Raw genomic sequence first — 13,332 nt, 5'->3', positions numbered from 1 at the left:
AATTTTGTCTGGAGAATATAGTATTAACTAGTTGTCTCTATCTCTTGAAAAGAAATACTCTATACTAAATGCCTAGATGGTATATAGATTTTCTTAATCCAAGTGGTAGTTGTTATGGAGTTTACAAATTCAAAAGGATCAAGAGCAACAAGTCACTAATTTGATCAAGTGGCAAATGTCTAAGCGAGATTTTAAGGGATTAAATAAAAAGATCGTTTCATAACAGGTGCAAATGATTTAATGAACTATTTTACTATAGTACATCATTATCTTTTGACTCGTAGAAAACATTTTTGCAAGAGGGCTATGCCATCCTTGAATGGACAATATCTTAAGAAATAAGAATCCCCTAATGAAAGCTTAACGCTTAAGTCTTCCTCCCCCTTAACCACAAAAGAAACAAAAGAGTCACAAACTAGAAAATGAATGATTGAATATGCCCAAATGTGACAAAATACCATTTCAATCAAAAATATAATAAAATCTATAAGCTGCTAATAATGTGAATTATCTTTCAGGAATCTTTACAAAGTATTCATGAATGACTACAGCAGCTACGTACGAAAATGCAGAAGACTAAGTAATGTGTCTGATTCAAAATCTACGGTGGAACTTCTTGTAAACTAAGTACGGAGAAAATGAAGTATCTCTAACTGAACCCTCGCTTTTCGATCATTTCCTACTATTTCTTCATATAGCTCTCCGGAAGAAAAGGCGATAAAAGAATGCCCAATCGAAGAGTTGAACACCGAGTTCAAGTGTATCAGAAGCATCATTCCAGTGAGAAAAACAGCAGGGCAACAAGGGTCATAATAAGGGTGCTTAATTGAGGCTTATTATAACCGTGAGCGGAAGATCCTGCAGTCACCAAGAATATAGATGTGGGTTAGATCGTATTTTAACTATGGTGACCGTAAGCAATGCTAGTGTAAGCTGAAAAACACGATTAGTCGTTGATCCAATAAAGGACATAGTATGACAATGAGAATGAAAAATGAAAGAAAGAAAGATGCCTTTCCTTGACAAAGAAGACAAGAGCACAAAACAAAAGTGTGAAAAATGAAATGACGAGAAAGGTCGCCTTCTTAAGGTAGCCTTCCATTATAATGAGGTGGTAAGGACAAAAATAGAAGGGAAGAGAGGCAAGTTTCTAGCTCTCATTTCGATAATTTAAAAGTTTGGACCAACATGCGACTCTTAAAAATCTCGTGGAACCTAATTTATTCAATAAGAAGATACAAGAGACCGGAAATACGACCCACGGGCCATGGTGTTTCTCTACTTTGAATTTCAACTTCCTTCATCAACACTTTTCTTTACTTGCAAACAAGAAAAGACTTCTGGAAAGATATGAAGTTTCTGGCTGGAAGAAAAAGCCAGACAATTTAGTGGTTTTCTTTTGCGAAGCATCATGATTATTCTAGCCAATCCTAGCTGTAGTGATCTAAGTCTAACAGGTGAAACTTCATACAACCTGCATTATTCAGGCTCCAGCTATTATGTAGTGCATGGTAAGTTTTGAAGTCCCGGGCTCACTATTTACGGTAAATAGAGTACAGGATCATTACTACGATTCATTTAATGAAGGCCAAATTTACCACTCCTAGCTAGTTTATGATTTGAATCATTACTTCAACATAATCTCACGAGAAGTTGCAATGGAAGTTACAAATCAGCATAGCACATAATCAGCATGAACAAAGAAAAGGCTACGAAAGTGACAATAAGAATAGAGCAAAAGACGAAGATTCACATTAAATCCAAGGAAAAACCTTGATTCAAGTCTAAACAACAGCATGATAGATGCAGAATAATCTCACATTCACAGTCTGCACGAAACATACTAAGAGTACTAGAAAGATAATTGCCAAGAAGTTGGTCTTATTAAAAGAACATGAAAGCTAATTATTCATCTTCTCTGCATCTACATTAACGAAGAGGCAAACGCACCATTGCAGTAGTTGAACCCATACCAAACATCGTTTGGTATCCAAGCATTGTAGTTGAAAGTCACGGTCCTTATGTAAGGGCTGGATATACGTACACTCTTCACATTCCAGCCATCATATCCCCTTCGGTACAAGTACACGTAGCAGACATCATACGTACATGGACCGTTTATGTCATAGGTATCTGTGGAGCATGCCTCAAAAGCACGAGACGCTGGATTATCAATCCTTGCCACATACACCTATAATTACCAGAAAGTACCAGTCAGTAAAATAGTCACTAAATACATCCTAGAAAACCCATCAATCACAGTTTGGAATTCCTCTTTATTAAAATTTTTTCTTTCCCTGCATCTAACAAGAGTGCCAATCGGTCCAATCCCAACACATGGGGTCGGCTACATGAACCGAAACACATAAACTTCAGCGATCAACAACATCAAAGATTATATACATCTTTATTCATTATTCATTGTGTACTACTGAACAATCCCAATGATCAAACAATAAAAAGAATGTTCATGAGTTTATTAAACCAGAATAAGCAACACAAGCAAAATTTTATTTTTCTCCCTTCTTTTCTCCATCTATCAGCTGTTCAATACGAAATACCCATATTAAAACTAATCACTAACTAAACAAACAATAATAATGTTAAAACACATTCAATTAAATCAAAATCTGCAATATACCCTCTTAAGTAAAATCTAATTTCCTTCATAAGTTTTCTTTGTTCCCTTCTTTTTGCAATTATCCCACCTTTTACCAATCACTAAGTCAACCCAAAAAGAACAATCACTAAATTCACCCTTTAGTAAAATATACCCATTAACCTAAACTTCACATCAAAAACTTTGAAAGCAATAAATCCATAGAACATAATAAAAGATTTAATGTTTCTGCTTGCACATAAACAATTACAGCAAAAATACCTGATTTCCATACGCATCACCAAAAGAAAGGCTGATTTGATCCCTGGTGTATTTCACAGAAGAGCAACTTGTACTGATTTGAACTCTAAAAGTGCAGGTTGCAGCCGAAGTCTAACAAAAATTTCTAACAGTAATCAGTAACATGCACACAAAAAAGCAAAATCTGAATAAGTTCTGATTTATTTAAAAATTATTATGAAACTTTTCATATTCAGTAAATAAAAGTGCAAGAAAAGACAAACATAAATACATAATCAAACATAATAGGAGTATTCACCAGATTAGGCTTGATCCTAAGAGCAAGAAGAGGAAGTGTAGGTTCGCCAGAAGGAAGAGATTCTGATAAAGCTTGGAAGAAAATGATGGAAAAAAGGGTTAAGAAAATGTGCAGTGAACGATGTTTTTTTGCCATAGGTTTTTCGAATTTAGTGAAACTCTCTCTAGAAAGACCAGAATTTGAGAGAAAATTAATTAGTGGTACGAGTTAATGGCAGAAAGACAGTCTTTGTATTTATAGTCATTCATTGACTTAGAGGGAGTACGTCCGATTCAATATTTATTCAATTTGTAATTAAATTCGAAAGCTGATTTCAATCCAAAATATATGTAAAAATATGTAAAAATTAATGTGAATACAAGATTCGATTTTGAGTCGACTAAAAATACATGACCCAAATCAACCAAATGACCCCAATAAACAAGTATACTCTGTAACTCATAGATGATTTGTTCATTCAGTGCACCACCGATTCTACCTACTATATGTTTTTTGTCACATTTCTAATTGTTTCAGACTTTAAACATCTTAAGTTGTTAATAATTAAAAACTAAATAAAAATATAAATACTAAAATAATATTATAAGAAAGAATAATCAAATAAAATTTAATTTGATTATATTTGTAAAAGAATATATTAATGTTTAGTAGAAATGTTTATTAGTATTGTGACAATATTAATTTTCACTTAATTTTAAATTTATTTTGAAGTCATATAGTTTTAATTAAAGTCAGAATAGTACAAAGAACATGAAATGTAAATTATAACAAATAAGATTGTTGGAAATACTTTACGTGTGAGATAAGATCCTACATCGATAAAATAGTGCGTTGTGGACGTGCATATATATTGGGTGGGCTAATAAAACTACTACCATATTTTTTTGGAAAACAATGAGCCTCACCAAGTGTATGTGCAAGTCAACGCTCTTGACCCGTGGTTTTGTGGGCCCGAGCCCACGGGTGTCCCATGTCTATACGAGTGGGCCACAGTGAAATTATGTGACGAATTTTCACGACCTAATATGGTATTAGAGCCGAAGGTGGTTCATGGTATGATGTGGCTCAGATATGAAGGGGAGTGTTGGAAATACTTCAGATGCGAGACAAGATTTCACATCGATAAAATATTGCGGTTGTGAACTTGCATATATATTGGGTGGGCTAATCTTTCTACTGCCATATGATTTTGGGAAATAATGAATCTCACCAAGTGTATTTACATGTCAACGCTCTTGATCGTGGGTTTGTGGGTTCGAGCCCACTGGTGTTCCGTATCCACACAACACCAGTGGTCCACAGTGAGGTTCTATGGCGAATTGTCATGGCCTAATAAGATAATAAAAGACATAATTAAACTTAAGCCTTGAACAAAAAGAAATTGCTCTAAGTGGATGCTTCATATAGCTTGCGTTCATATTTCAGACTACTAAGACATTCAATAAGATGTGACCCATATAATTAAATGTGGGTGGCAAAAATATGAAGCGACCACTAAAATATCATGTGATCTAGGTGTATCCTTTAAGCTAAAGAGTTTAAGTTTTATTAAACGACCATTGAACCATCGCTACTAAATGGATCAAAATTTTGGGATTTTAGAAAGGATCATAGGAAGAAAGAGTTTAGGAGTTGCAAATGTTTAGAAAAATATGAAGGATAATCGTTTAAAATGGTTTGGGCATGTGCAAAGATAAGGTATTCGCAAACTTGTTAGGAAAATAAAAAGTTAAAGCTCGAAAGACTTAAAAAAGAGGATAAGAAAAATTGAATATGACTTGAAGGACAGGAGAGAAAAGAATATAAAGGATCTAGACATGCCATTAATTTGAGATCGTAAAAAATGAGAATGAATGGAGAAGAATAATCCATGTGGACGAATATTGAAATTGATATGTTGGTTCATGTCACTGATCCCAATCTTTTTGAATTAAGATGTTGACATTGTTGTTGTTGTATGTTTGTAAGATAATATTACTTGAATATACAATAGTGATTATTATATAATTCTAGCGGACACCAAAAATCAAAATAAAGTAAGCTATTAATTAGTTGTCAGCCTTTAATATAAAACTCGAAGCTCTATTTTTAATAGTTTATTTAGTAGGGGTCGAACCCAAAAAAAGTATTAGGATTAATTTTTATCTTTATTAAATGTCTATTAGAGAATAAAACTAAACTAAGACATAATTAGTGGATTGTTGTAACGAAATTGAGATTTAAAACGACAATGAAAAATAAATGGGTAAGTGGGTATTTCAACTACTAGTTCTCTAATCAAATGTAGATCAAGTTGGTAGGATGTAATGGATGGAGTTACCCATGAATGATTGATGCCAGGTGTGGGACATAATCTGCTTTCAAGAATAGCAAAATTGTATTGAAATGTAAAGGTTTGTATAGAAGTATGTAAATGTTGTGGGAAAGTAGAATATTATATTTTATATCTTATATTATTGTAATTTAATTTTTTTAAATTAATATTTTGTAATATATTGTTTTTTATATTAGTCATAATTTTTTGTATAAATAAAGGTAGTATCTCTTATTATTATTCAATTCAAATCAAGTATTCAAAATAGAAATTAGTCTTATTTTTGCATTATGATTTTCTTTATGTTATGAGAGCCGATGGTTGTTTCCGACGACTTGTAATCGGCCATCCTCATCAGAGTTTATTAGAAACAAAAAAAAAACAAAAAAAATTAACAACCGTTCAGAGTCGAAAACCAAAACAAACAAAACCATGATATCCATGGCATAAATGGAACGAATGTTCCAACTTTTTCAAAAAATGATCAAAAAACTTGAACAATCAATCCAAATTGAAAAACTAAACTACCTTGGTGTAAAAAAATGAGAACAGAAATTTGTGATCGAGGGAGGCTCAACCATATCACTACCATCCCTCCATCTACCACAAATCCACAATGGGTCCAAAATGATTGTATGGTGATCTCATGGATCATCAACAATATCGGCCGAAACCTTGTAGAATATTTTCTCGACTACATTACTTCCGCTTGAGATTTATGGACAAGAATCCACTTCATTCTTGGATCCGTTTCGCTACCTCCCATTGATGAGACCATTCAGCGTGAGGTGACGAGGAGAAGAAGTATGGTAGAAAAGACATTATCGGAATTTAATCCCTCAGAAAATCCAAAACCAGATTTAAAACAAACTCGAATAACCCAAATCAAAACCCAAAAAAACAAACTGAAACCAAGACTCAAACCGACACCCCCAAAATGATACCTCAAAACCAAAACCAAACAAACTCAGATTTAAACCTAATCTCAGTTTCAAAAGAGAAGTCAACAACAAAGGAGATGGTGAAAGTGCCGACAAGTACACCGCCGAGGCAGAATCATAGAGAGAAAGGAATGACGCCGGTGAGGGAGTAGTCACCAGCGGAAAAGAAGAGGAGAAAGGGAAAGAAAGGGAAGAGAGAGAGAGAGAGAGAGAGAGAGAGAAAAGGCATCGATGAGAGAAAAGACGTCGGACAAGTCGGTGAGGGCGACGAGTATGGGGGGGGGGGGGAGTTACGGTGGCAATGGCAGCAGAACAGAAGAAAAGAGAGGGAGATAGAGAATTGACAAAGGTAAAGGGCAAGTAAATGAGAAAGTTTTTCTAAAAGATGCCTTATATATGGAGGCTGTTGCCTCTTATTTTCCATTAATTCTAAGACTACCTGTGAACCCTTAACCCAACAATTCAAAATCCACAATTTTAACCCAAAGGATAAAATTAACCAACTAAACTTATTTTTTGAGTTTTACTCCAAACATAAAATATTTGAAATTAATTATGACAACTTGCTAAAAAAATCATCAGACTTTCATATGTCAAATCAAAATATCAACTAGCAGATTTTCTGTTCAAGGCAATTGGCTCAAAAATGTTAAAGAATATTTTTGGCATATTCGGTCTCGGTAATCCCAAGACCAAACTTGAGGGGAAGTGTAGGAAAGTATATTGTTTTCTTAATTTTATCCTAATCTCTTGCATAAATATAGGTAGTACCTCTAATTATAATTTAATACAAACCAAGTATTCAAAATTCAAATCAGTCTTATTTCCGTATTGTGAATTTCTTCAAATGTATATTGTATGTTGATTGTAACCTAAGAATTATTACAATATAAAGCGGTTGTAATCAAACAATTCGAGAAGCTTGAGGTGTCCGAGTCATAAACTCATCCCAATCCTATTATAAAATTCAATTAATTCCTATTTTCAGTCTTTCCTATCTATTTATACTACTTATTTAATTCTTAAACTAACAACTTCCTAATTATTATTTATTAGGTAGTTCCTATATTACCCCTCCTAAGCCATTCATTACATAGGATTGCTAACTCATCAACATTTACTTGGTTGAATGGGAAATCGCTCTTATCTTTTGTCAATTTATTATCCCAATTTTGGCTCAAATTACTATTATTAATATTATTAAGATTTCTTGTCGGACTACCTATTATTATTATTATTATTATTATTATTATTATTATTATTATTATTATTATTATTATTATTTATAATTGCTATTAGCCCTAAGAGTTTCAGTTGGATTGAATTCCCTAATTATTACTTAGTACTTTCGTGTAATAATTTTGTTACAATTATTACTCAATATTAAACCCTAAAACTCAAATTTTCATGTTCGTCAACAATGTAAACCTAACTTCTACATATTTCATCTAGTATTCAATCATTTATTATATGATCATTATGTCAATACAACCATCAAGAACACTTTTTATTTAAAAACTGTCATCTAATACTCTAGCCCAAACAAATCTATTCATTACTTGTGGAACTAATCGTCAAAATAGAAATAATAAACTTAGAGATGTTACTAAATATGAATAAAATAATTAAAGACATTAAATAAACAAGAAATTAAAGACACATAAATAAGAAAGATAATAAACTTACTTGAAAACAAATGATAAAAACTAAATCAGACTAAATAAAACGAACAAATAAAAATGTTGAAAATAAAATCTTAATTAAAGAAGAAATGGTCTCATTATTGCAAATTTAAGATCTCAAAATGTTTAATAAAGACTTCTAGGTTAAAACTTTCAAAATGAACTTAAATTTGAACAAAACATAAAAGATAGGATGATAACTAGATGATTTTATTTAACTTTGATTCTTCGTTGTAATCCCTAACAAAAATAACTAATAAAAAAATATTAAAAACTAAAAAAAAAAAAAAAAAAAACTAAATAAATGAAGTCAACTAACGACTTCCATTATAATTCAATATGGTTAACAGTTTAATGAATCTTTACCTTTCTCATAGGCAATTCCAAAGATAGTGACTAATGACTCAACACGACCTTATTATGGGATTATCATAGATTATCATAATAAAATATTTTATCTCACGACATAATGTGGTGTGAAAAATTGCTAGATTTCATTAATATAAATTTATATACTTCTTTGAATATATTGTAATTATTGTATTAATTGATTTATATTATTTTTCTATTGCAGATAATAGCTCGTGTTGATTTAACTATTACCCTTAATTTACTACGTTTTTAGTTTCATTGAGATTTGTATTATAATTGCAATATTGTGTTATTTTCTTTTATATATAAAGTTAAACTATAAAAACTTTCGAATTAGGTAATAAGTTTTTTTTGAGCCAAAAACTTGCAAGATTACCGATAATACATCCTAATATTATTCTATATATTCATCTTCTTCCGCTGCAATACTTCATGGCCGACACTCTAAAATACCACCCTGCATTTGCCATCACAAATGTCAAATCACTTATTCCGATTACCTTGGACACCGCCGGAATATATCACTCTTGGGCCGCCCTCTTCAAAGTTCTTTGTAGGGTTCACGACCTTACGAATCACATCATACCTCCAACTGACCCCACGGAACTCACTGCATATGAGAATTTCAAATCGGCAGACTTGGTCTATTGGAAACGTCTTGATGCTGCAGTCCTCAATTAGATCTACGGTTCCATTTCCCCTGACCTTCTCACTGCTATCCTTCTCAAAGATGATACTGCTCAAAGTGCTTGGGCTCGTCTCGAGTCTATGTTTCAAGATAACAAAGCATCCAGAGCCTCTCATCTCGAACAAGAACTCGCTGACCTTGATTTCGACAATTTCTCATCTATTGACGGTTATTGCAATCACATCAAATCCCTCGCTGATCGTCTTATGGATGTTGATGCTCCGATTCCCGATACCCGTCTTATTCTTAAACTTACTACCGGATTACCCGAGGCATACGCCGGTACCGTGGACTTCATCCAAAATCAGGAACCCTTGCCCTCCTTTGAATCATGCCGATCTCGTCTTAAATTAGCTGAGCATACCATCAAAAATCGATTAGCCAAGGAAGGTGGCTCCCATGGCCGTTCACCCACTGCTCTCGTCTCTACCACCGGTAAGAACCACTCAGACTCCTCTGCTTCTCGTTACAACATGAATAGCAAGCAAAAGAAAAAGCCTTCCAAGCCTTTTAATAAGGCTGCTCGAAATTTCAGTGGACCGGCCCAACAACAAAATAATTTCAATAGTCAACCTTGGTTATTTCAGCAAAGACCAAATTCTTGGTCTGCTCCTTGGGCTCAGTGGCAGGCCCAATGGCTCACTCCTCCCTGCCCATATCCAACACAGTCTTGGGCACCTAGGCCTACTGCATCACCAACTGGGCCACGATCTAATGGGCCTGGTATCTTGGGTCCATCTCCACAATCCTACTGTGCTGCTGACATGGGTCCGAATCCAACCCCTACACACATTCAAGCCGCAATGCAAATGCTAGCTAACATCAACCGCACGGATCCGAATTATTATATGGACACTGGTGCAACATCTCATATGACGGCCGACCAAGGTATTCTCTCCACTTATGTCAATTCGAGCATTAAAAATCATAATATTGTTGTTGGTAATGGTAATTTAGTTCCAATTATTGGTCATGGTAGTGCTACCTTGCCTCATCCGTACCCTCCCTTCACCTTAAACCATGTTTTGCATGCTCCCAAAATAATAAAGAACTTAATCTCCGTACGCAAATTCACAACTGACAATATGGTTTCTATTTCTTTTGACCCTTATGGTTTTTCTGTGAATGATTTACAGACGGGAGCCCAACTAATGAGATGTGACAGTTCCGGTGACCTTTATCCAATCCTTTCCTCCAGTCAAGCCACCTCTCCAGTCAAACATTCAAATTTTACTGCTCTTTCTTCCGATCTTTGGCATAATCGATTAGGACACCCTGGCGATGTTGTACTTAGATCTTTAGCTAATCAAAAATTTATTGAATGTAATAAGGCTTGTACTTCTTTTTGTTCTTCGTGTCCTTTAGGGAAACACGTTAAACTTCCTTTTAATAAATCAATGTCGCACACTATTTTTCCTTTTGATATTATTCACAGTGACCTTTGGACTTCACCTATTATTAGTTCATCTGGTCATTATTATTATCTCTTATTTCTTGATGATTATAGCAAATTCTTATGGACTTATCCAATTTCAAAAAAATCACAGGTCAAACATCTTTTTCAATCTTTTCACAAAATTATCCAAACGCAATTTGAACGCAATATTAAGACTTTTCAATGTGACAATGGCACTGAATATGTTAATGGTAATCTTAAAAATTTTTTTGAAAACCAAGGCATGCTCTTTCGCCTCTCTTGTCCCCACACCTCTCCTCAAAATGGAAAAGCAGAACGCCACATTAAAACAATAAACAATATCATTTGAACCCTTCTTGCTCATGCTTCATCGCCTCATTCCTTTTGGCATCATGCTCTAGTCATGGCTACCTACCTCCTCAACATTCTTCCCACCAAAATATTAAATTATAAATCTCCAATTCAAATTTTATATCAACGTAATCCCAACTATTCCGAATTACGTGTTTTTGGTTGTTTATGTTTTCCCCTTTTTCCTTCTACCACTATAAACAAATTGCAAGAACGTTCCACTCCCTGTGTCTACCTTGGCCCCGCGCCAAATCATCGTGGTTCAAAGTGCTATAATTTAACAAATGGACAAATCATCATTTGTAGGCATGTGAAATTTATAGAAACCGAATTTCCTTTCTCAAAATATCACAAACCAATTTATGATGACTATAATTTCTTAGATACAAGTCCAATAACCCACCCTCTTGATTTGTACACAAAGCAGCAAGCCCAACCCACATCCCCTATCTTCTCAAATGGGCCGCAGAATGCTCCACCCAACATCTCAACATCTCAAATGGGCTCCCCTCTCACACCCTTGCAAATGGGCTCTCCTACAACTGAAGCCCAGCACACTCCTACCTTGCATCAACCCATGATTGGAAGCCCCATCCTCACTTCCTCACGACGTGAGGATCAATCACAGCACTCATCTACCACCTCCGGCAGGTCTGCTACCACCAGCAGTCAGGCCGCAACACCACCCCCTAACCCCGCTCCTCATCCTATGACCACCCGAGCTAAGGACGACATTATAAAACCTAACCCCAAGTATTTCTCCAACCTCAACACAATCACCACTACATCCATATCTCCTATACCAAAGGACCCGGTTAGTGCTCTTAATGACCCTAATTGGAAAAATGCAATGTTAGATGAAATTAATGCTCTTATTGATAATCATACATGGGATTTGGTTCCTCGGCCCCCTAATGTCAACGTCATACGCTCTATGTGGGTTTTTCGTCATAAACGAAATTCCGATGGTTCTTTTGAGAGATACAAGGCTCGTCTCGTTGCTAATGGTAAGACTCAGCAGCCAGGTATTGATTGTGATGAGACTTTCAGTCCGGTTGTAAAACCGGCTACTATTCGTACTGTTCTAAGCATTGCTATTTCACATTCTTGGTCGATCCATTAGCTGGATGTCAAAAATGCTTTTTTGCATGGTTCTCTCAAAGAAACAGTTTATATGCATCAGCCCATGGGTTTTCGCGACAAAAGTTGCCCTGACTATGTTTGTCTATTGCGAGGTTCTCTCTATGGTCTAAAACAGGCTCCGCGAGCCTAGTATCAGCGGTTTGCAGATTTTGTCATCTCTATTGGATTTGCTAACAGTACCTCTGATAATTCTCTGTTTATTTATAGGCACAGATCTGATACTGCTTATATTCTGTTGTATGTTGATGATATCATTCTTACAGCTTCCTCTGACCGTCTAAAGACACATATTATGGATCGCTTGAATTCTGAATTTGCAATGAAGGACTTAGTTCCTCTAAGTTTCTTTTTGGGCATTGTTGTAACTCGAAACAATAACGGGATGTTCTTAACTCAGAAACAGTATGCTGCTTCTATCATTGACAAGGCCGGCATGTCTAACTGTACCCCTTGTCTAACACCTGTTGACACAAAGCCTAAGCTTAGTGCCTCCCCAGATGAGCCTTATGCAGATCCCACTAAATACAGAAGTCTTGCTGGTGCTCTTCAATATCTGACTTTTACAAGACCCGATATCTCATATGCTGTTCAACAGGTTTGCCTTCACATGCATGATCCGTGCAATGCGCATATGGGAGCCCTGAAGCGTATCTTGCGTTACTTACAAGGCACTTTATCTTTTGGCTTGCATTTGTATAAGTCTTCTATTGACAACCTCGTAGCTTATACTGATGCGGATTGGGGAGGTTGCCCCGACACTAGAAGATCTACTTCGGGTTATTGTGTGTTTTTGGGTGACAATTTGATCTCCTGGTCTTCTAAAAGGCAGCCTACTATATCTAAATCAAGTGCAGAGGCCGAATATCACGGGGTTGCTAACGTAGTATCTGATTCTTGTTGGCTTAGAAATTTATTGCTTGAGCTTCATTTTCCGATTCATAAAGCGATTATTGTTTATTGTGATAATGTGAGTGCCATCTACCTCTCTGGCAATCCCGTACAACATCAACGTACAAAACATATTGAGATGGATATTCATTTCGTACGAGAAAAGGTCGTTAAAGGCGAAGTACGAGTGTTACATGTTCCTTCTCGTTATCAAATTGCAGACATTTTTACAATGGGTCTTCCACGGATTTTGTTTGACGACTTCCGTACCAGTCTAAGCATCCGTAATGCTCCCGCTACGACTGCGGGGGAGTGTTAGAATATATCACACATATATTCTTTGACTATGTAATTATGGTATATAATCAAGTTTAGTAA

At 35.2% G+C, this 13,332-nt stretch overlaps 1 protein-coding gene across 1 annotated transcript; it reads right to left on the bottom strand.

The window, feature by feature from the left end:
• Nucleotides 1-427: 427 nt before the first annotated feature.
• Nucleotides 428-3,430, bottom strand: LOC130815410 (embryo-specific protein ATS3A-like). Its single transcript, XM_057681873.1, has 4 exons — nt 3,159-3,430; nt 2,882-2,992; nt 1,951-2,191; nt 428-858 (listed from the first exon to the last, which is right to left on the bottom strand). The coding sequence occupies exons 1-4, from the start codon at nt 3,291-3,293 to the stop codon at nt 773-775; spliced, it is 573 nt and encodes a 190-aa protein (XP_057537856.1). The 5' UTR covers nt 3,294-3,430; the 3' UTR covers nt 428-772.
• Between the last annotated feature and the right edge of the window lie 9,902 nt (nt 3,431-13,332).

This window comes from Amaranthus tricolor, chromosome 6 (assembly GCF_026212465.1).
Source record: "Amaranthus tricolor cultivar Red isolate AtriRed21 chromosome 6, ASM2621246v1, whole genome shotgun sequence".
Classification (NCBI taxonomy): Eukaryota; Viridiplantae; Streptophyta; class Magnoliopsida; order Caryophyllales; family Amaranthaceae; genus Amaranthus; species Amaranthus tricolor.
The sequence above is the reverse complement of the archived record's forward strand: the minus strand, read 5'-3'. Positions and strand labels throughout refer to the sequence as shown.